The 22,158-nt window shown below is 40.7% G+C and overlaps 1 protein-coding gene across 1 annotated transcript in view; it reads left to right on the top strand.

Moving 5' to 3' along the window:
- The first annotated feature begins 4,841 nt into the window (after positions 1-4,841).
- The window catches only part of fbxw4 (F-box and WD repeat domain containing 4), a 42,212-nt gene continuing 24,895 nt past the window's right edge, over positions 4,842-22,158 (top strand). Inside the window, exons 1-5 of the mRNA XM_054600269.1 lie at positions 4,842-5,197; positions 6,070-6,165; positions 6,886-7,071; positions 7,255-7,387; positions 8,019-8,104. Coding sequence (XP_054456244.1) covers positions 5,013-5,197; positions 6,070-6,165; positions 6,886-7,071; positions 7,255-7,387; positions 8,019-8,104 — 686 coding nt within the window. The 5' untranslated portion in view covers positions 4,842-5,012. The remainder of the gene's footprint in view (positions 5,198-6,069; positions 6,166-6,885; positions 7,072-7,254; positions 7,388-8,018; positions 8,105-22,158) is intronic.

The following is a 22,158-nucleotide window of genomic DNA, read 5'->3' on the forward strand; positions in this document are numbered from 1 at the left end:
TCCATTTTTTTGACGAGGGGACAATATGTACACAATTTGTTTGTTCTTTCATCGGACATAGCTTGGCATTACTTAGCCTTAAATGTGGCCCAACCATATTATAATTGATTTAAAAGACATACCTAATACTTAGCCTGAAATGGGGCCATAGCATATCATTAAATTACATGTGTTGATTTTAACATGTATTATTTTAAATGAATCTAAATGAATGAGTTACATTTAAACTCTGGCCTTCTAAGCTTTGAATGAACTGTCCCTGCATTGTGAAGTTCCTTTAAAAGACTGCACTGAACTAAAATTTTGACATGTAAGCCTGCAGATGAACAGTTTCAAATATGTTGGTAGTTGCAGGCAATCAGGAGACACTCATAAACACCAGTGATTATTTGGTTTTAGCCAGGTTTAATCCGTCCCTCAGATTAAATCAACCCGCCAATATCCACCTGTGGACGTTCTATATTTTCTACTAATGAAAGTTGGCGACCCTACACAATTATTTGGCAGGAAATAAAAACCACAAGCAGTGATTGTGTGCAACCCGAAAGAGGCTGCAGAGAAAGCTTCCCGGGCCAGGAGAAAACGAAGCTGCCGCCAGCTGGTGCCGCTGTTGAGGGAAATTGGTCTGTAACAAAAGTTTTTCACCAAACTTGGGAGTCTATTATGTGAATCACATTTCATTTATATTAAATGATGTTATCAAAAACTGGTGGTGGCAGCTTGGGTGGCAAGGTGTGTACCCCTTGGAATCACCCCAGCCTGCTATTCCCCACCTGCCCTGCGGTTGCCCTCAATGTGTTCCCAACATTCCCAGTCACCCGATCCCCTCAGTCACCAGCACACCTGTTGCCCCATTCCCTCATTATCTCCCCCTGCATATACAGTATATCAGACCTCTTTGCCCCAGCCACTTCATCTCGGCCTGTCCAGTAAAAGGAGGGGCTCAACAATTGGCAAGAGGTTGCTGGTGAGCCTTACTTGTAACTCTGAATTTCCCCACTCTGCCTCTACTCCGAGACGAGTTGATTCAGCCTGGTCAACATCTGGCTGCCTCCTTGTTCACGACTTTGGAAGGGACGGAAATGGGCCGAGCAGTCGGGTTAAGGTATGGAGCACCGACAAGGAGGCCAGCGTTGTGGATGATCACCAGTGGGACCATGGTGGTCGAGTAACCATCTTAAACATTGAAGTTTTTCATCTGATAAACTCCTCACAGTTACTTATCATTCTTGGTCAACATCAACAACACTCACATAGTCCACTGGTAGTATTCTGGGTTGGAGTAGGTTCTGTCATTCTACCTGCCTCACATTTGACATCACCATTAAGAGCATGGGGGTAAGTGAAAGGCAGCCTTTATCACTCTCTAGGGGACAAGTATTCTGTCATGCCATTTGGCTTAATTTATGGGTCGGCTGTTTTCAAGGGCTTTGGTCAAATGACGTCTTGCAGAACATGTTGAACTGTCAACAACTACTCGGACCACATTTTCACCTTCATCCAGAACATAGGTGGTGCCAGGAAGGGTTTTGGAGGTGCAGTAGACACCCCGAGGGTAGCCATAGCACCCCTATAGCACCGGCAAAAAATGATTCGGTTTTATTTATCATTTTCAATTATTAATGCCTTAGAACACCTATTTTTCACTAACTGCGATTTGAGTGTGTGTGTGTGGGGTAATGTAATAGAAATTAAACGGTGGCAACTTGTACATTATTGGGAAACTGTAAATTTCAGAGCACCCTCACTGAAAAGTGCAGCAACGTCATAGCACCAGCACAAGAAAAATCTCTGGCGCGTACAGGGGTAGTTACACATCCGAACAGTCTCCTTTCAGGACTTCATTGTTTCTGCTGGGATCATCCTAATGGATTCTGCCAAGGTCAGCACCGTCAACATGGTCTACACCCAACAACCGCAAGCAGCAGCTTTCTAACTTCTATTAACAATCCATCCTTAACTACAGTTGTGTTGCCACCCCTTTACTTTCCAATAACTCTTGTGGCTTCTCTTCTCAGTGGTCTCCCCTGGCCTAGAAAGCTTTCCAGACTCAGCGTTCATCCTGATCCTCCCAGATCCCAAATGAACCAGGCTGATGGTTCTGATGTGGGGATAGGAGCTGTGTTGTCCCAGGGATTGAAAAACCAACCAACTTCTCACACATTTTCCCCGGCAGAGCAGAATTAAAACATTGGCAATGGAGGGGCTCCTGGTGCTTAAATTGGCATTGGAGTCGAGACATTTGATGGAGATGGATGAGCAACTCTTTCTGGTGTAGACTGACCACAAGTACTGTCCCGCCGACCCGTTTACCCAAAGTATCTACTTGGAGTTTGCCGCTGGTGGGTGAGGACTAATAAAATAAAGGTATGTCCCTGAGGCAGATGGATAGAGAAGATCAAAAGGTGTAGATATTTTTAGGCAGGAGAGATTACTGCTAAAATGAAAGAGCCTGTATGGTTATTATGGATATGGAAATTACATAAAAATGATAATGAAATTATTATGTGAATGGGTTTTTGTTGGGTCTTATTTAGCTAAACATTAATTGTTGTTTAACATTGTAAAACATTTTGTTTCATTTTTATTTTCAGGGCATATACTCATTTTTCTGTGAATATGAATAGAAAAACAGATGGAAGAAATCTTCAATGCAGTCTGTATTGTGAGTATGAGTCTGGAGGTGGTATCAAGACTGAATGGTGACATCCGAAAATGTTGTAATTGTCAGCAAATCCCATTTAAGGACCAATACCACCAATGTTTTATTCCATCTTCAACTGTGAAGTTTTTAACTTCAGTTACTCAACCAAGAGGAAATAGTCCATCTGTAGGGGACTATTTCTGTGGATTAATCCACATTTGGTGCTCTAGTGAGTATTTGTGGCAGTGGGACATTGAATGTGAGATTGAGTCCAAATGAACTACTGTTTGTGGTAATGAAGGAACTTGTCCCCCTGTTCAGCAGTGTGGCTCATTTATGAACAAATGAGATCTTTGGCACAATGAATCAGAATCAGAATCAGCTTTATTGGCCATGTATGCGTACGCCAGGTTACTTACGCTCACTAATAAACAGAAACAGACAAATAAACAAAGAAAAACAAGGAGGTCCAAGAAGAAAAAGGATAAACATTAACTATTTTGAACACAGAAATATAAAAATGCAAAAGTTTATATATGAACATAAAAACACAAAAAACAGCGACAATGAAGTGTAGATAAAAGTGCAAATATGCAGAGTGAAGATGATATATCGGGCTTTGATACACACACAATACTAGTACTAGTAGATCCGTTCATGGGTTACATTCATTTGGCTCTGCACAAGAATGACAAAAGTAAAATATAGAATATCACCATACATATCAATTCAAGAATGTGGAACCTGCCTTATGATGAGCTGCAAACAGGACAGTGATTGTGTGCAATGGGAGTTGGTCACACAGCTACTCTGGCCTAAAAAAAAAAGGAAGCACCACCTAGGAGCTGCATTTATGCCAGGTGTTGTTATGGATTATGGGCAAGGGGAAACCTCCGGTTCCTCCGAGTGAAGCTAAGGCAGAAGTGTCTTAAAACTTGCATTCTCTCTACTGACCAGCAGGGGGTGACTCCCCTCGTTAAAAAAAATTGTATAGAATTCTATGAGAAAATAACCCTACTTCTCTCTTGATTTCTTACCTCAGTAAACATTGTAAACATGAGTTTATGGTCTCAATCTCTAGTTTCAAGTCTTCTTCAATACAGCATGATGTTCATTTAGTAAATTATGGTCCATTTAGAGTCAAATAGATCATAAAGCAGAGTATGCTTTAGAGTGAGCTTACTGTGCCGTATTCTCCGTCACAACATCACTCCTCCGCATTCCAAATATGGTAACTTCTGTTAATTTGTTGCAAAAAAAAACAACAACATGGCAAATCCAAGATGACAACTGCAAAATCGCTGAACTGGAGGCTTCAAAACGGCAGTCCATAAAAACAGCTTTGGAACTCCCTCCCTGAGCATCTCAATTTGTTTAAATCACTTCTGGACATAACTTTTAATGAACAGCCGTTTCCCTGCTTTTAAGGAGGTATCATTCAACAAATTAGTGCAGATTTGTCCACTTTGCCAATTGCAAATTTTGGCTTTGTTTCAATGTGTTTTTTGTAACTTTTGAAGTTTTGACAATATCTTAATTTCTCGTCTCCGGCCTCATTTTTCTTGCATGTTTCATTGTTTCATTTTATTGGTTTGTTGTCAGTGCTGAACATGAAAAGTAAAGTTCTATATAGTTTTATATAATGTATTATTTCCACATACAATACTGAAGTGAGATAAATATCAAATAGTTCATATAAATAAACGAAATTATTTCAAGAAATAAACCCACTATGAATTCACACAACATCACACGGTACAGAACTCAGATATTGTGGTATTTGAAACCTGTGCAATACATTGCACATTGCACTGTGCAATAATGGTTAAAAAAGTTAAAAGTAGTTGAAATAGTTGTTGTTTTTTTCTCTGTCTGTAAATATAGTATTTCAGTTATTGTTGTTTTTTCTACTGTTTTTTTTATTGCTTATTTATAATACTTGTTTTATTTTATTTTTATTTTTCATTTTTTATTTTATTTATTTTTTATCTTATTTTTATTTTTATTTTTAGCTTGTCTTCTTCTACTATGTCTCTTGTGTGCACTTTACCGCTGCGGGACTAATAAAGGATTATCTTATCTTATCTTATCTTATCTTATCTTATCTTATTTGGACAGACAAAAGTTGGACACTTCTCCAGTGACGCTGCACCGCACGTCATCACGTCCAGCTAAGTAGCGTAGTCGTCATCAGCTATCATTACTGGAATGACTTCCTGTTTTCTCTGTCAGGCTCTCCACAGTCCTGCTGCTCTCTAAACATGAACTATTTTGACTACTGCCTTCGCAACCCGTTTTTACAAAGTAGCACTAGGTGTGGGTCGACGTACGGCTGGGACCCTGACACAGAGTGCGCGTCCCTGTCACCATGCTGCTGTCCCAGCTGCCGGAAGAGGTTCTCTACCATATCTTGTCTCATTTGGACTACAAATCCCTCAGTCGCCTCTCTCAAGTTTGTAAAACTATTTACCACTTTGTGAACCGGGACGCCGTGTGGAGGAAGATTGCCAAAGAATTCCTAAACACTGGAATCACTCGGAACGGCACGGACATGTAAGACAACAGTCGCACACTGATGACAAACCTGTTGTGTATTTTTAGCTTAGCGTTAGCCTGGGCTAACATTTACTGTATGTCTGCCATTGGTCAGTTTACCTTCCTGAATGGCAGCAATGTTTTCACACTGTGGCATGTGCTAGAATTCAGTCTGAACATGTTGTGGAGTAACTGAGCACACCAGTCCTATGTATATATAATATTAATGTAATATATATATATATCTCATTTAACTTTGATCAGGAATTAAGTCATTCACGTCCCACACCCATGACCATATAGCCTCAGCTTAATGATAAACCTCTATTTGCCACTAACTTTGTGTTAAAATGATCTAGCTCATTCCTGTTGCAAATATGCAAAATATGAGTCCAAAACTGAGATCATAGACTCAGTGGGGACCTGTGGCACATGAGGTAGAGCGCTTGTCCCGTAACCACAAGGTTGGTGGTTCAAGCCCCTCTACCGGCAACATGCCGAGGTGTCCTTGAGCAAGACACCTAACCCCAAGTTGCTCCCCGGGCGCTTCATTGCAGCCCACTGCTCCTCCGGGATGGGTTAAATGCAGAGAAATAATTTCCCCGTTGTGGGACTAATAAAGGCTTAATTATTATTATTATTATTATCAAGATCAGGTAATAAAGTAGGAACCACCCTGAGGTCCTTCTCTTGTCTTCTGGTATTTTTTCTTTAGTCCTACATATTATCAAAACATTATTTTCAGTGATGTTAGCACAAACCAGTAGACAGACAGTAAGCCTGGAGCTTACCGGCCCCTGGAGTTTTGGGGCCCTGGGGTAGTTTTTCCACATCCGCAAATCCACAGCGGTGTAAAGGATGGTCATGTTAAACTATCCCTCTCATTGCAGATATCCCTCCATCCAACTGAAGGAGAGGGTGAAGGTAGCTCAGAACTGGTACGACGGGGTCTGCAAAAGGGCAGTTACTCTCAAATGGAAAACAAAGTGAGTGAGTGTTTTGCCTATAAACTGTTTAAAAGCTGAAATGCTTTGACCTTATTGTTCTCCATTTAATTCAATTCAATTCAGTTTATTTTGTATAGCCCAGAATCACAAATTACAAATTTGCCTCAGAGGGCTTTACAATCTGTGCACATGCGACATCCTCTGTCCTTCCCTCACATCCTCTGTCCTTAGACCCTCACCTCCTCTGCACAGGCACAAAAACTCCCCTAAAAACCCCTTTAACAGGGAGAAAAAAGGAAGAAACCTCTGGGAGAACGACAGAGGAGGGATCCTTCTCCCAGGATGGACAGAATGCAATAGATGTCATGTGTACAGAATGAACAGCATAACAGTTCTTAGATACAACACATTCAATGTATATGACATAAATGATTCATATAATAAGACTACTTATAATAACAGCAGCAATTATTACAGTAGAATTATAGCCATGAAAATAGGGATAGTAACCATTTAACCTAGACAATATTCAGTGTAACAAATGAGACAATGTATTTAAATTGAGAATTCAGAGCTTGTGTACTACACACGATGTGTTTTACAGGAGGATAAGACCTCTGGGGCCAGGTTAGCTTTATATAAAGCTAGGCTAACCACGTCCTGACTCTGGCCCCATAAAGAACACACAGACATGAGATTGATATCCATCTTCTTATCTAACTCTTGTGCTTTTCTCTCAAATTCTGATCTTGTCTTCAGACTATTACCATGGTTGCAGCTGGATGGGGACGTACTGTTTCTGTCTCAGGCGGCCGACATCGGAGCGTACCGTCTGCGCCCAGTCTCTGGGAGGCTCCAGCGTAACCCGTTTGAAATCTACTCGGGCCACAAGGGCGATGTCTGTCGCTTCGTCCTGACGGACTCTCACCTGATCAGCGGCGGAAGGTTACCACATGTTCTATTTGTTCTTCCCTTTTGAGTTTTAACACTTATACAGTGGTATAAGGGCTTCAACCCATGCTGTTAGTTGACTTGCATATTTTTCTCAATGAGGGCGTAAATCCTCCTGATAGTTTGGCTAGATATGATATCAGACAAATGCTAAAAAAATCTCTCCTCTTTTCTCAGTGATGGTAAGATCCTGGTTCACAGCAGGAGGAGGGACATGTCCGTGGAGTTATCAGGTCACAACCAGGAAGTCAACTGCCTGGACTCTAAAGATGGACTCATCATCAGTGGATCCAGAGACCGAACAACCCGGGTCAGAACAATCGCTTATCCTTTCGATTTATCAATATAATGCAGAGTGCCATGATGGGTAGAGTCCACATTTTTTATCACAAATGGGATGACTGTAGGACGTACACTTTATTGGATGGAAGCATAACTCTACAGTTCTCCAGAACATTTAACTTCAGATTCAATTCACCACATGCTTCATGATAATTCAGCAGTAAAGACCCTTTAAGAGCTAATGTTATGATAATGTTGCAGTGTTAGCTGGAGGCAAGAGTTGTAAGACAAACTGTGATTCAAGACTATGGCCGTTTCTCAAAAACTTCTCTGTACTTGTGTCCTCGTGAACTTGTGCGAAAGTTACACATGGAATATGTCTTCTTGCTTTGTTGTAGGGCACCAGAATTGAATGTTTGAGTATGGCTCCAACTTTATTGCGTACCTTTGCGATGACAAACTGTCATTCAAGACTATGTTCCTAATAGTTTTTAGACTACATTGCTAATAGTTTAGCTAGTTTATGCCCTGTACGATACACATACAAGGAATTTGGGTTTGGTGACAATAAACATCAGTAATAGCAATAGTAAAAGATGCATTTGTCTGTTTTTGCATACATTATTAAATGTGCTTACTGGGGACTTCTGTTTCTCTAGATTTGGACTCTGACCTCCAGCTGCCCCAGAGACACCATCCCCATGTATGACAGAGTGTGGTCCGTTGCTATTAGTCCCACATTGAGGTAAGCATTTGCTTAGAATCACTCACACGAGTTTGGTTAACAGGAGCCAGAAATAAAAAGATGTTAGTCTGGTATGCTATGAAGAGGAGCAGACAGAGCGGCAGAATGCGAATATAATGATACTTCATAACTGCTGGTCACTGCTGGTCATTCACTGACAATTGATTTGCAAGGATCATAATATGTCATAGTTCCCAGAGCTTAAATACATTATCACCTTTGTATCATGCCTTACAATCACTGTTATGATGTATTCTAATGGGATTATTCTATGTGGTCATTTGGTGCTTTAAGTGATGTGAAAAGAATTCCCTTAGGTAGCGTCCGATATTCAATACAGGCTGATATAAGTCGGCAGTGGTCATTGTTTGCTCTCAGTCAAGTAAAAAATATATAATTAAATCTATGCAAGAACACACAAAACGTTGTACAAGCAATTTATTAGTTTTATCTGGTCACATACAGCGGGTAAAATAAGTATTGAACACGTCACCATCTTTCTCAGTAAATATATTTCTAAAGGTGCTATTGACATGAAATTTTCACCAGATGTCGGTAACAACCCAAGTAATCCATACATACAAAGGAAACAAAACAAATAAGTTCAGAAATGAAGTTACGTGTAATAAAATGGAATGACACAGGGAAAAAGTAGCTTACTGAAATTTATTTAATACTTCGTACAAAAGCCTTTGTTAGTAATGACAGCTTCAAGACGCCTCCTGTACGGAGAAACTAGTTGCATGCATTGCTTCATTCTTCCACACAAACAGTCTTCAAATCTTGAAGGTTCCGTGGGCCTCTTCTATGAACTCTGATCTTTAGTTCTTTCCATAGATTTCCTATTGGATTCAAGTCAGGTTCAAGCAGCTTTATTTTCAATCTCTGAAACCAATTGAGAGTTTCCTTGGCTGTGTGTTTGGGATCATTGTCTTGCTGAAATGTCCACCCTCGGTTCATCTTCATCATCCTGGTAGATGGCAGCAGATTTTTATCAAGAATGTCTTGGTACATTTTTCCATTCATCCTTCCTTCAATTATATGAAGTTTGCCGAAAAACAGCCCCACACCATGATGTTCCCACCTCCAAACTTCACTGTTGGTATGGTGTTTTTGGGGTGATGTGCAGTGCCATTTGACCTCCAAACATGGTGTGTATTATGGCATCCAAAGAGTTCCATTTTGGTCTCATCTGACCAGACTATATTCTCCCAGTATTTCACAGGCTTGTCTAAATGTTGTGCAGCAAACTTTAAACGAGCTTCAACATGCTTTTTCTTCAGCAATGGAGTCTTGCGTGGTGAGCGTGCATACAGGCCACGGCGGTTGAGTGCATTACTTATTGTTTTCTTTGAAACAATTGTACCTGCTAATTCCAGGTCTTTCTGAAGCTCTCCACAAGTGGTCCTTGGCTCTTGGACAACTCATCTGATAATTATTTTCACTCCTCTGTCAGAAACTTGCGAGGAGCTCCTGGTTGTGGCCGGTTTATGGTGAAATTATGTTCTTTCCACTTCCGGATTATGGCCCCAACAGTGCTCACTGGAACATTCAGAAGTTTAGAAATCCTTCTGTAACCAATGCCATCAGTATGTTTTGCAACAATAAGGTTGCGAAGGTCTTGAGAGAGCTCTTTGCTTTTACCCATCATGAGATGTTTCTTGTGTGACACCTTGGTAATGAAACACCTTTTTATAGGCCATCAGTTGGGACTGAACCAGCTGATATTCATTTGCACTGACAAGGGGCAGGATTGCTTTCTAATTACTGATAGATTTCAGCTGGTGTCTTGGCTTTTCATAACTTTTTGCACCTCCCTTTCTTCATGTGTTCAATACTTTTTCCCTGTGTCATTCCATTTTATGACACATAACTTAATTTCTGAACGTATTTGTTTGGTTTTCTTTGTATGTATGGATTACTTGGGTTGTTACCGACATCTGGTGACAATTTCATGTCAATAGCACCTTTAGAAATATATTTACTGAGAAAAATGGTGACGTGTTCAATACTTATTTTACCCGCTGTACATGGTGACAACATAAAATAAGTAGTCCAATTTGACACAACTGGAAAGAAATACACAAATTCCCTCTCCCTCCCTCGTACTTAAGTTTTGTTAAGAAGTCGCTTTTGTTGATCAGACCTTGACATAAAAGTAAAATATACAGCTACAAGTAAAGTAGAATTGTTTCAGGTATAATCTATATTTTTTGGGTTAGGAGTTTGTTTTGGGGGAAACATTCCATTAATGAAATGTAAATGTACCATCAGTCAGTTGAGTCAAATTGTACCACTTATTTTGATATTGCTATACAAACAAATACATTATTTTCACACATTTTTTGTGTTCTTGCATTTATTTAATGATTTAAAAAAAAAAAATGATCACGCATTATAACTATGGGGAATATAATACACTTTGATCATGCCAAACAAAATGACAGTGAATGGCCAGCAGTAATGAAATAATAGCATACATCCCTTACAAGTCATTATAAAATGCTTTATAATTGGTAAAGATTATTGTGTTAAAGCATAATGAATATTTAGAACTATAATTATACGGGGGCTTAAAGCATCTTATAATGCATTATAAACACATTAATAGTGTATTATAGATATGGAGAAAGTGTTACTGCAGTATTTTCTCTCCAATCAAACTGAATAGATTTTGACCGAAATATTTATATTGTATCATATTTTGGTAAATGTAGTCTTCGTTCCTTTTATTATCTGCAAAAGGGCACAAAGTGTGTGACATGGCACCTTATTACTACCCTTGAACATTGATTCAAGTACACATTGTTTCCGTACGTTAATTTGCTTCTTGAGCTTTCTCTTCCTCGCATTGCATGCGCTCTCATTTTTGATTTATTGCTAACTCTCGTTTGTAACGCGGCATTTCTGACCATTTCTTGTCCAAGTTATGGAAATATAATGGGGGTGCTGTGGCGTAGTGGAGAGCAAGGTAGTTCTCTAATCAGAGGGTCGGTGGTTCGATACCCGGCTTCGGCAGTCGATGTGTCCTTGGGCAAGACACTTAACCCCAAGTTGCTCCCGAAGGCTTGCCATCGGTGTGGACTGGATGTTGCATGAATGTTAGTTAGAGTCTGATGGTGGCACCTTGCATGGTAGCCTGTCATCAGTGTGTGAATGGGTGAATGATATGTAATATACTACTGATTGTAAGTCGCTTTGGATAAAAGCGTCTGCTAAATGACTGTAATGTAATGTAATAATGTACACTTAATAGAATATAGTAAAAGTTCCCATGGCAGTGTCAGCACATAACCAGTGTGAGAGGTTAAAATATCCATAGAGGTACAGACTAAAATGGGCTTGAGGGAGCAGAACGTAGCTCTTTGTAGTGGTGCTTTCGAGGTGCCCTTTGATTTCTCAGCCGCGTTTACACCCCCGGACAATAAACACACAGCGTTGACAACACGCAGGCAGGCAGATGCAGAGCGCTGTAACAGTATCCTGACTTCACCCACCTGCCGGTCCAGCAGGTGATCTTCCATCTGGCTGCAGAGTGGAAACATCACAGGTCACGCCAAATGATCGTCCGCTCTGCATACAGCTTCTGATAACTTCTGTGTTGTATCAGATGCACTACACAGCCATTCATAACCTCGACCTCTACGCCTGTACCTTCCTCTCGGCTGTAAAGTACACAGTACTTCCTTCATTGGCAATGCTTTGTAGAGTCATTTAAAATGGACAAACTCTTCAGTACTGAGCCTGTTTTGGAGCACATATAACCCATTTAAGTAAAGACCTTTACCTCTAAACCTAAATGGAATTTGAATCCTTGAAACCTAAACACTGTCTAGTAATAGTTTGGTCCTTAAGCCTTATAATTAATACTAGAAGCTAAAAAAAATGTCCTAACTTTCAGTCAAAAATTTGAACCGTCGCACACAAGGAAATAGATCCAGTGTGTCAGCATACATGCATGGTGGCCTCGTCCGTCTGATCCGGGCCTCGCAGCGTCTCTTAGATCTGAGAGGAGCGGGCAGATTATCCACATCATTAATTTCTCCAATTTGCTGGCTGAAATAGCAGGCCGTGCCTCAGCCCTGCCGCCCCCTCACAACGGGAACTACCTCTCACTGACTAACGGCCTGGTTAATTACAATTTCTCCTGGAAACCAGGTGTCAACTCACTGATAAACCTGTTAAACTGACTTCAGCCCTGCACCACAAAGTAAGTCACCCCTCTTGGTTTACAGCCCAGTCAGTTAGGATACGACGGAAAACACAATTATGATGCGGAAATGACACGTTTAATGTAGAACTGAAACCGGCTTTACACTGTGAATGTGTATTTTAAACATTCTAAGAATTTCATACAATATCAGTTTCCACACTGAACTACCGCAGAGTGGGCCCTGCTGAAGCAAAGAGGTCTCATTTACAAAACAGTGTGGAGGATCCCTTCTAAAAGTGTACATGTATATACTCAGAATTATGATCTGTTCAACCCAGCTTGGATGCAACATCCTTTTCTGTAGGAATACCAATCCTACATGTTCTGTCCTGATGCGCACACATAGTTTTGAATTAGTTTTGATGTGTACTGTTTGTTTGTTTCCTCCTGTAGGCTTTCAGGGAGGCCAGGTCGAGCTGTTCTCATTTTGAGCTTCAGATCTCCTTGTCTGCCTCTGTACTTTGTGATATTTGCGCTGTTTTTAAGACAATCGTTGGATTTGATAATGACTGGCATCAATTGGTGGGGCGTCAAATAGCGGTAATTAGACACAGTATATCATCCACCAACTGGAAAAAAAATCTGTTTGTGTAGAACTGTTAATCTCAATCTCACACTGCTCACACACATCTCAGCCCACCTCTGTTTCCATCCCTGTGTTCCTGTTGATCCACTGGATATCATCTCAAGGTCTGTGAGTGAGGATTATTGTGACTGTGGTGAAATGTCAAGGCCAGTGCTGGACGGCCGCCCCCGTCCGCGCTGCCTCGGAAAAGATATCGATCCTATCTCTTGGCTTTGGACCTTGGCTTTCTCCCCCTCCAAAACCCATTCAGATTGCTTTTCTCAATCATATTTATTTTTCCACACCATATTGTGTCCTCACACTCTACGCCCACTGATGGAGCTATTATTGGACAGGTGACGAGGCACCACAGGGGCAAAATAGGGTCAGATTTTGCTCACACAAATCTGTGTTTCCTTCAACACGTTCTCGACACAGCTCAACACATACTGATGTTTGGTCAGGACTTTTGGCGTCACTTTCTAACGCACTGGGTACCCCAGAGAGTCAGACTATGAGGCTCCTCTACGGTCACAGTAAATACGTGGTTTACGTTGTGAATTCAAATGCCTGCTTAGGTTTATTTAGGCCACAAGATCACTTAACTAGGTTCAGGAAAACTTGAAAAAAGTACGTTATCTAAGTAAAATATAAACAATGTAACTTGAGTATGATAAACATGTTACTTCAAAATAACTCAAGAACATTTTGGGACAAGAACAGCGGTCTCCTGGTTGAAAGTCCTGTGTTTGTCTGACCCATACATCTTCACTTTTTCAAGCTCATTGTAGGTTTCTTAAATCTTTATACTACCTTTACACTCATGGAGCGTTTTCACTGAGCGTCTAATAATGATGCGGATGGGGTTACGTTGTAGTTACTGGAAAGCCCGTCATACTAAAACGCTAAAGGGTGGTCTGTGTTTACACATTGTCTTGTTACATTGAGTAAAATGTGCATTTCCACAGCGCCAATTCAATTAGTAGCCTAGACAAACAGGGTCACATCATACTCACCATACATCTCGCTTTCTCTTTTTTTTACCACAAATACTATAATCATCCGCTTAATATTTTAGTTTCACTTCGACTTTTCTACATCTTCAGTGATGTTGCAGGAGTCATCTTTTGTTTCACGTCTTTATAAATAAAAGGCGAAAATCAGAACAGCAGAGTTGTGAGTGTAACGCGACTGGAATTAAGAGCTGTGGAAATGGACATTAAACAGGATTTACCACGTCAGCTTTATAGTACAGTTGCCATTATTTGGAAACCGCTATAAATTGGGAATTATTGATAGATTCTGTTAGTAATGATACTCCTGCTTGTGTCGACTCTACCAGTCGCTCTATCCTCCCTGTCTCCCTCTCTCTGCTGTCTCTCCCCTGCCGTATACCTGGTGTTTGCGGGTCCAGGCAATAGGAAGTGGGGCAGGTGGTTAGCTAATAGTTGACTGAGGTGTTTCCTGCAGACCCTGCTGTCATTCAAACAAGACCCAACAGGTCGAAGTGTGGGCCGGGGAGCTGCAGATGTGTGGCGGCGGGTCCAGCTCTCACACCCGAGTCACGGACGATTAGGTTTTCTTGGACAAGGCTGGCTTTGAGCTCGGCACTCTGCTGGGCACTCGTCCAGCTCAGAGTTGTCTTCTGTGGACATGAGTTTAAGATTGGTTTGGGAACTCTCATTGGCTCTTCCAGATAGTCTGCATCCATGGTGCTGCTGCTAAATATTAACCCTTTTGCCAAGTCCTGTGAAATAAGAAAAGGTCCCCCAACAGTTGTGTTATCGCTGTTTACGCACGGCTGCATTTATTGAAAAATCTAGAGTTTCCAATTCATCTTCAGTGCGTTGATCGTCATAACATAATTTATCATACATTTTTTTTTCTTTTAAAAGGGTGGGTTTATGCTCGCCACAGTGTTCCCATCGCAAGCTCAGAATGACATCATCACATAACTTGCATCTAGCTTGAAGGCTCTACAAGTTGAGCCCAGCCAGTAGGTCATCTGGTTTGCAGAAACTGAGGTGTGCTGTGCATGTCCAGAAAGTAATGGAGCACAAACAAAAGGGCTCTCTGCTGCTGAACTGTAAATGCTGGTAGAAGAGACACTTCTGGAACAGCAAGTGTGTGTTCATCTTCCAAGATGAAGGCTGTATGTGAGGAAGTATTTGTTAAATATACTTTTTTTCAGTTTTCAGCTCCATTAAAAGATCAGTGATTGAGAGAGTTTTGAAAAAATCTGTGTTGATTTTCGGTAGAACATTAAAACTCTTATAGGAAATAAGGTTTGTTTGGTACCTGAAAATTGCTGTAACTCTGTAGTAAATATCCCCATTTGTTGACTCCAAAGTAGTTCCTTTTGAAGAATACTAAAGCCTTGAAAGCTGTTACACAAGGTGCCACATATAGCAAGTATTGGGATGAAGGTAGCTATGTTGCAGGTACCATGAATAATCTGTATAGAAGAAGTGGATTTTTTTTGTTTTTTTGGTTGTTGACACGTTGGCTTATAGCAACCAGAAGTGATAACGCGAGGGTGCAAAGTACATTGGTAGTCACGCCGAGGTAGACCCGCCCTAAAGCATACCCTGCTTTATGGTCTATTTGACTCTAAATGGACCATAATTAACTAAATGAACATCATGCTGTATTGAAGAAGACTTGAAACTGGAGATTGAGACCATAAACTCATGTTTACTGAGGGAATAAATCAAGTGAGAAGTAGAGTCATTTTCTAGTAGACATCCATATATTCGGACATCCTTTTGCAACTGGAGGAGTGAGCCATTAGAAATAATGCAAGTAAAAGGCTCTTCTGCATTGACTTCACTATTCAAACCAGGAGGTTACCGCCTGTTTCCTTGTGTGAAAATGTACAATTACAGCCCTGCAAAAAGGGAAACTCTAACACCCTTGTCACAATAAGAAAGCCAGTGCGTTAACATTAATAGTGCCCCGTGCAGATTTCCTGCCAGACTAGGCAAATATCGTGATTTGGAGCTTGGTTGGGGTTTGTCGTTTTGGGGAGGGGGGTACGCTACACTGACCACTAGTGTAGAGAGGGGGGCGGCTGCTGGGCAGAAGCCAGTGAAGGGAGAAGCTACCCTGAAGAGAGGTGAGAACAGGGGGTGGGGGGGGGGGGTTACAATTGTTTTGTCGAGAATTCCTCAAGCACAACTACAAAGATGTCGCAGGGGCCAAAAGCGCTTTTGAAAGTCTCCAAAAGGAGAAAATGATTGTTGGATAAACCGTCCCCGATTCGCCACTTTCTCACCACCGCCCGGGGGAAGGACGACCTCTGACCTCTGGTATCAAAGTACAGGGTGACGCCACAGCAGCCACCCAGCCAGCCAGCCAGCCAGCCAGCCAGCCAGAGCCGGCCCTCTCCACGACTGCGCCCCCACCGCCGCCACCGCCGCTGCTACCACCACCACCACCACCACCACCACCACCACCACCACCACCACCCGGCCTCACACACTCCAATTTCACCCCCACTGCTCTGCCCCACTCAACCGCAAGAAAAAGGCCCCGAAATTCACGTCTCTCTCTTTGGTCTCTCCCGAGCCGTCCCTGTGGCTCAGGAGTCAAGAATTCAATTAGTTAAAAAAAGAGAAGAAAAGAGCGAGGCTGCAACAATGCAGCGATAAGGGGGCAGAATGTGCGTTCCCACACGCTAAATACAGGGCGCTTTCCCTGGGGCCCACAGAGCCAGAGGACCCGCACCGCAGGAGGCGAGAATAATCACAGCTCCCTCTGAACCCCCTCATTACACACTCTCTCTCACACACACACACACACACACACACACACACACACACACACACACACACACACACACACACACACACACACACACACACACACACACACACACATGCACCTTACATTCCTCACACACACAGATAGCTTCATGCGGACACGTATTACAGGCAGACATTCCCTTGAAGAGAGACACACCTTGCAGACTCCCCACACTTACTGCACACATAAACACACGCTGAGAGAAACTTCCAGCACGCAAGTTCACACACACACACACACACACACACACACACACACACACACACACACACACACACACACACACACACACACACACACACACACACACACACACACACACACACACACACACTTCGGCACATAAAGACCTCTCATTACGTGCTGGCCTCATACAGGTGTTCTCAGGGCTCAGGTTTACCAGGGAAGAGTGTTTTCAAGCCAGACACACTCACGCCTCATGTTAGACACGATAAAAAACACAAACAACTGTCCGAGTCTGGGACAAATTAACAGTGAATGATAGAGATGTAGTTTTGTCTTGAAGTGTACATGTATAGCATATCGTACAAAAATAAACAAGACAGATGAGTTCTCAGCTTGGTAAACTTCTGTAATGACCCAGTAAAGCCCACTGTTGGGCTTTTGTTTCTGTTTATTTAAGGAACAAGTAGGATTTTACTAAAAAAGCAATGTGTAGACTCATTAAAAAGTAGTAGTAATCCCTCTCAATTATCATTTAGGGCTAGGGATGCATTGGTATTGGATATCAGGCTGATACTGGCTCAAAGAGCTGGACCGGGTATGGATGACAATGAAGCCGATCTATTCAATTCAATTCAATGGTTTGTACACTATGTATAACATATACTGGAATTTGGATTCCTGCTCAGGTTTTGCATGATTTTTTGCTGCATTAAAATCACAATGCCTATTAATTTGCTTGCGACCAACTTTAACTGTTGTGTTTAAATAAACGCAACACACAAATCCTACTCATTGTGCCTTAAGAGTTAGTTTGGTTACACTAGTTTTGCTTTTTTTAATAAATTGAATAGGACTTTGGTAGATCTGAAACTATCAATCATTATCAATTAATCTGTTGGTGAGTTTGTTTTTTGTATATTTTGTCCACAAGATAGGACTGTGTGAAATGGTTGAAAACAATATCCCTAATAGGGCTGAAACAATTTCAGATCAAAATCAGATCTTTGAGATAACACATTTTAATAAACAGTTAATCGTTTCAGTTATTCACAAACATTTTATCACTGTAAATCTAAAATGATTGGCCTACTGAGTGATGGTAGTAAAAAAACGAACTTTGAAAGGTCATTTAAATACATTTTGGACACTGTGATTCAGTGATTAATCACAACAATAATGGACAGATTAAGTAAAAACAAACAATAACTACAGCTCTAATCACAATATTAACAAGAATATTTTCCAAAACTCGATATATGAAACAATTTGGTAACAGTATGCAAAATCATTGAAAATAAACAAATTGATTCTCAAACATGTTCCGCTCTCATTTATTACATGCAACATACACTATAATGTAGTTGTAGGCAGAGAGAAGTGTTTATTAAAATAATACATATAACACATAGTGGAGGCTGCTCTATGAACAGATAAATAATTACATTATAGTAATTAAAATGTCTTTTTAGGAGCAGTTTTAGTTGTTAACAAATGCTCTACCTTAGTTTAGACTCCGTATACTATCATAATATAAAGCGTGTTATGAACACATTTGTTATTGTTTATACACTGCTTATGTATGCTTAAATAAAGTAAAGTGTTACCTTACTTTATTATAGGTTATTTGGAATCGTTGTGTTATTATTTTACAATCTAAATAGTTTATTTCTCCTCATAGTGGAGAATTTAATGGTGTTTTCACTTAATAAATAGCGTAAATCATAATTGAATTATCCGATTTGTTGTAAATTCATTTTCAGACTAATTGTGTATTCAATGAATCCTTTCAGTTGTTCATTAGTGAATGAAGGTTTACAGGTTCATACTAAAAAATGGAATTTATTCATAATACTTTTCCATTTCTTTAGTATATTTAGTAAGCCAGTTTTTAACATTTGGAATTATTCAGAGAAATCCCTGTTCCCAAAGTGTTAAAGTATACGTGTGTGTGTTGATGCGGGCAGCGCGGAGCCCTAACAGCGTGGGAGTGAGCGCTGCGTACCAGCAGCAGTGTTATTCATACAGCACATTATCCTAATGAGCGTCACTCCCACCACATTTTGAGCAGCAGAAAGCTCTGTGATCACTGAAGCTCCTCTTCTAGTGGATCCCAATATAAAAGTTGTCGGTCGCGCTCCTCGCTGACCCCGGCCATACAAACACTTGTCACAGAGACCTCCTTTCACTGACTCGCACCAGAATGTCACCCAGTGATTGTGACTTTAACTCGCTGTGGTTTTCTCATTTGTTTCTCAACAAATCCATTCATGGAGTTTCTCGTTCAAAAGAAGTCCAAATAGTTTTGCTGTGCTCCGGTCCTCGTAGATGTATCTCAGTGTGGTGAAGGGTGTTTCCTCCTGATGAAGGCCTTTGGTCATTTCTAAGTATCCATTAATTAGTAAACATTAATCCATCAATCAATCAAAGTATCCATGAATCCGTCAAATAGTTAATGACTTTAATTTAATTATTTATTTATTTCTCAGTAGGTTAATGAACTTTTTTTTTTTTTTTTTACCTCTTATTCTCTGATACACAAGAGTCAAGAAGCATTAAAGTTGTGTACTATATATATATATATAAACACTATATGTATGTATGTATGTATGTATGTATGTATGTATGTATGTATATGTATGTCTATATATGTATATGTATGTCTATATATGTATAAGTATGTGTATATATATGTTTATGTATGTATATATGTATGTGTATATATGTATGTATATATATGTATGTATTTATATATATCTAAATGGATGTATATGTATATATTATATATATATGTATGTATATGTACATATATATGTATGTATATGTACATATTTATATATATATCGATATGGATGTATATGTACATATTTATATATGTGTATATATGTATATTTATATATATATATATATATTTGTTAATATATAAACATATATATGTATATGATTTGAAATTATTAAAACATTTTAATTTCTTAAAGGTAGGGCAAGCCATTTTTTTTTTTATATATATATATATATGGTTTCAAAGTCAATGATTATATTTTCATATGCCACAATGCAGTCAATGAAGTCGTGAGGATTACACTGTGACCAGTCTCAGTAATAATTCTCTAATATCAACGCGCCATTTTGTCAAGACAAACTCACATCACAGAATTAATTCATGACTCATCCCAAAGAAAAAACAAGATATGTATAGTTACGTCATGCTACATTTACAGTACCGTATCCTGTAAATGTAGCTTGTGGCAACAGTAAGAACTTGTATTTCCACAGTGTTTACGGAGATGGCTAGCTAACATTAACGTGTTGTTGTGTCTGGTGTGTGTGTGTGTGTGTGTGTGTGTGTGTGTGTGTGTGTGTGTGTGTGTGTGTGTGTGTGTGTGTGTGTGTGTGTGTGTGTGTGTGTGTGTGTGTGTGTGTGTGTGTGTGTGTGTGTGTGTGTGTTGGCCCTGTTGTTCGGGGTCCCAGTCTGTTCCAGCCGGGTGAACAGAGCCGAGGGGCCGGCTGAGGAATGTCCTGGTGACCCTACACACAGGAGACACAAACAGAAGCCAAAAGGGCCAGGGGGGGGGGTTAGGGGATGGGATGGGACAACAGTGTCCAGGCATAGATGTGTGTGTGTGTGTGCGTGTGTCCATGCATAACAGTGTGAATTTGTGAGAGAAAGTGCATGTTTGTGTGCATGCATATGTTTGCCCATGCATATCGGCGTGTAAGAAAGGGCTAGAGGGGGCAAGGGAGAGGAGTCTGGGAGTGAAAGAATGAAAGAGAGAGAGAGAGTGTGTGTGTGTGTGTGTGTGTGTGTGTGTGTGTGTGTGTGTGTGTCAGTCAGCGGGGGTCAGCACTTGCACCCTTTGGCCATTGTCTCCCTCCCTGACCGATATAAAAGCATCATAACCCTTTGAGCTCAGACATATTTAGAAAGCAGATAAAAGCACTTTTTACAAACTAGATACACGTCGGGCACAAAGCCCGGGGTCAAGCGCAACAAATTAACAACCCTCTTTCTGACGGGAGGTGAGGGGTTTGGGGGGGGACTGACGGGGCAAAGCTAAACCGCCCCTGGACTCCATAGCCAAATGCCTCCACATTCCCAGCGCGGGGATGTGGGCTGTTCTCCTGCATTCATGTGTAATTGGTCCTCGGGGCAGAGGCTGAGATAAATGCTGACTTACTTTTTTTTTGTGTTTGCATTATGTCCTCTTAATAGAAGACTTGTTTGGAATTCCCTAATTCCAAACAAAAGTCAAGACGGCCATTGTGGAAGAATTTAAATTGTTTGTCACTCAGGGCCATACCTGCCAGGTTGCACACATTGAAGTCCAAAACTTTTAAATTGTTGTCATCATTCATTCATCATCGCAGCTACGCCCCCGTCAACACGATAATGAATAGGTTTCTCTTTTTTTCCCCTCTCCAACAGGGTTCCACTTCACGTTGACACAATTAGTTCATTTGTTTGACTAGTAATCTATCAATTAAAAAAAAAAGATTTATAGTCATTAATAGTTAATAGAGTAAATGTTTTCGGATTTTGGCCTGTTCTTACACATCAAGTGTCAAATTGTTACATTTCATATATTAAATGATAAACCAATCAATTGGAAAACGGCGTAATCAGGCCTTATGTGTCACGTTCTTCTCTACTATAATTTCAATTATATGTGTCTCAATAGAGCCGAACACACGATGCTGGTGTTCTCCTTGATGTTTTCCTGTTCTGTTAACAAATCACTGCCTCATTATAAAATGTCAATCAATAGTCATAAACTCTACCTACTAAGCAGTGCTATGGAATGCATTTCTTTGCCACGTGTGCTTTAAGTCTTATTCACTGTAGATCCTCAAAAAACAAGAGAGAACAGTGAATCCGTCAGCATGTTAGCATGTCGTTCACTCACGAGCCTGTAAGCGCTTTGTAACTGGTACTGAGAACTTCATCTTCACTTTATTAATATCACAGTAAAGGGATTAAGTGCCCTCTAATATGCCCTTCCAGTGAAGAAAATCTGCTGACTTGCCCTCTAGGATGCCTTTCCAGTGGAGAAAATGTGGGACTGTCCGGTCACCTTGGCAACGACGTTGGTGCGTCCCTGCGTGACCCCTATCAAGGATGCCGTTTGAGTGGAGAAAATGTGACGAAACTGCTCTCTAGAATGCCCTTCCAGTGGAGGGATTGTAATGCAGTGCCTTTTAGGATGCCCTTCCAGTGGAGACAATTTTATGAAGTGCTCTCTAGGATGCCTTCAAGTGGAGAACATATGACGAGTGCCGTCTAGGATGTCC

This window comes from Anoplopoma fimbria, chromosome 6 (assembly GCF_027596085.1).
Source record: "Anoplopoma fimbria isolate UVic2021 breed Golden Eagle Sablefish chromosome 6, Afim_UVic_2022, whole genome shotgun sequence".
Taxonomy (NCBI): Eukaryota; Metazoa; Chordata; class Actinopteri; order Perciformes; family Anoplopomatidae; genus Anoplopoma; species Anoplopoma fimbria.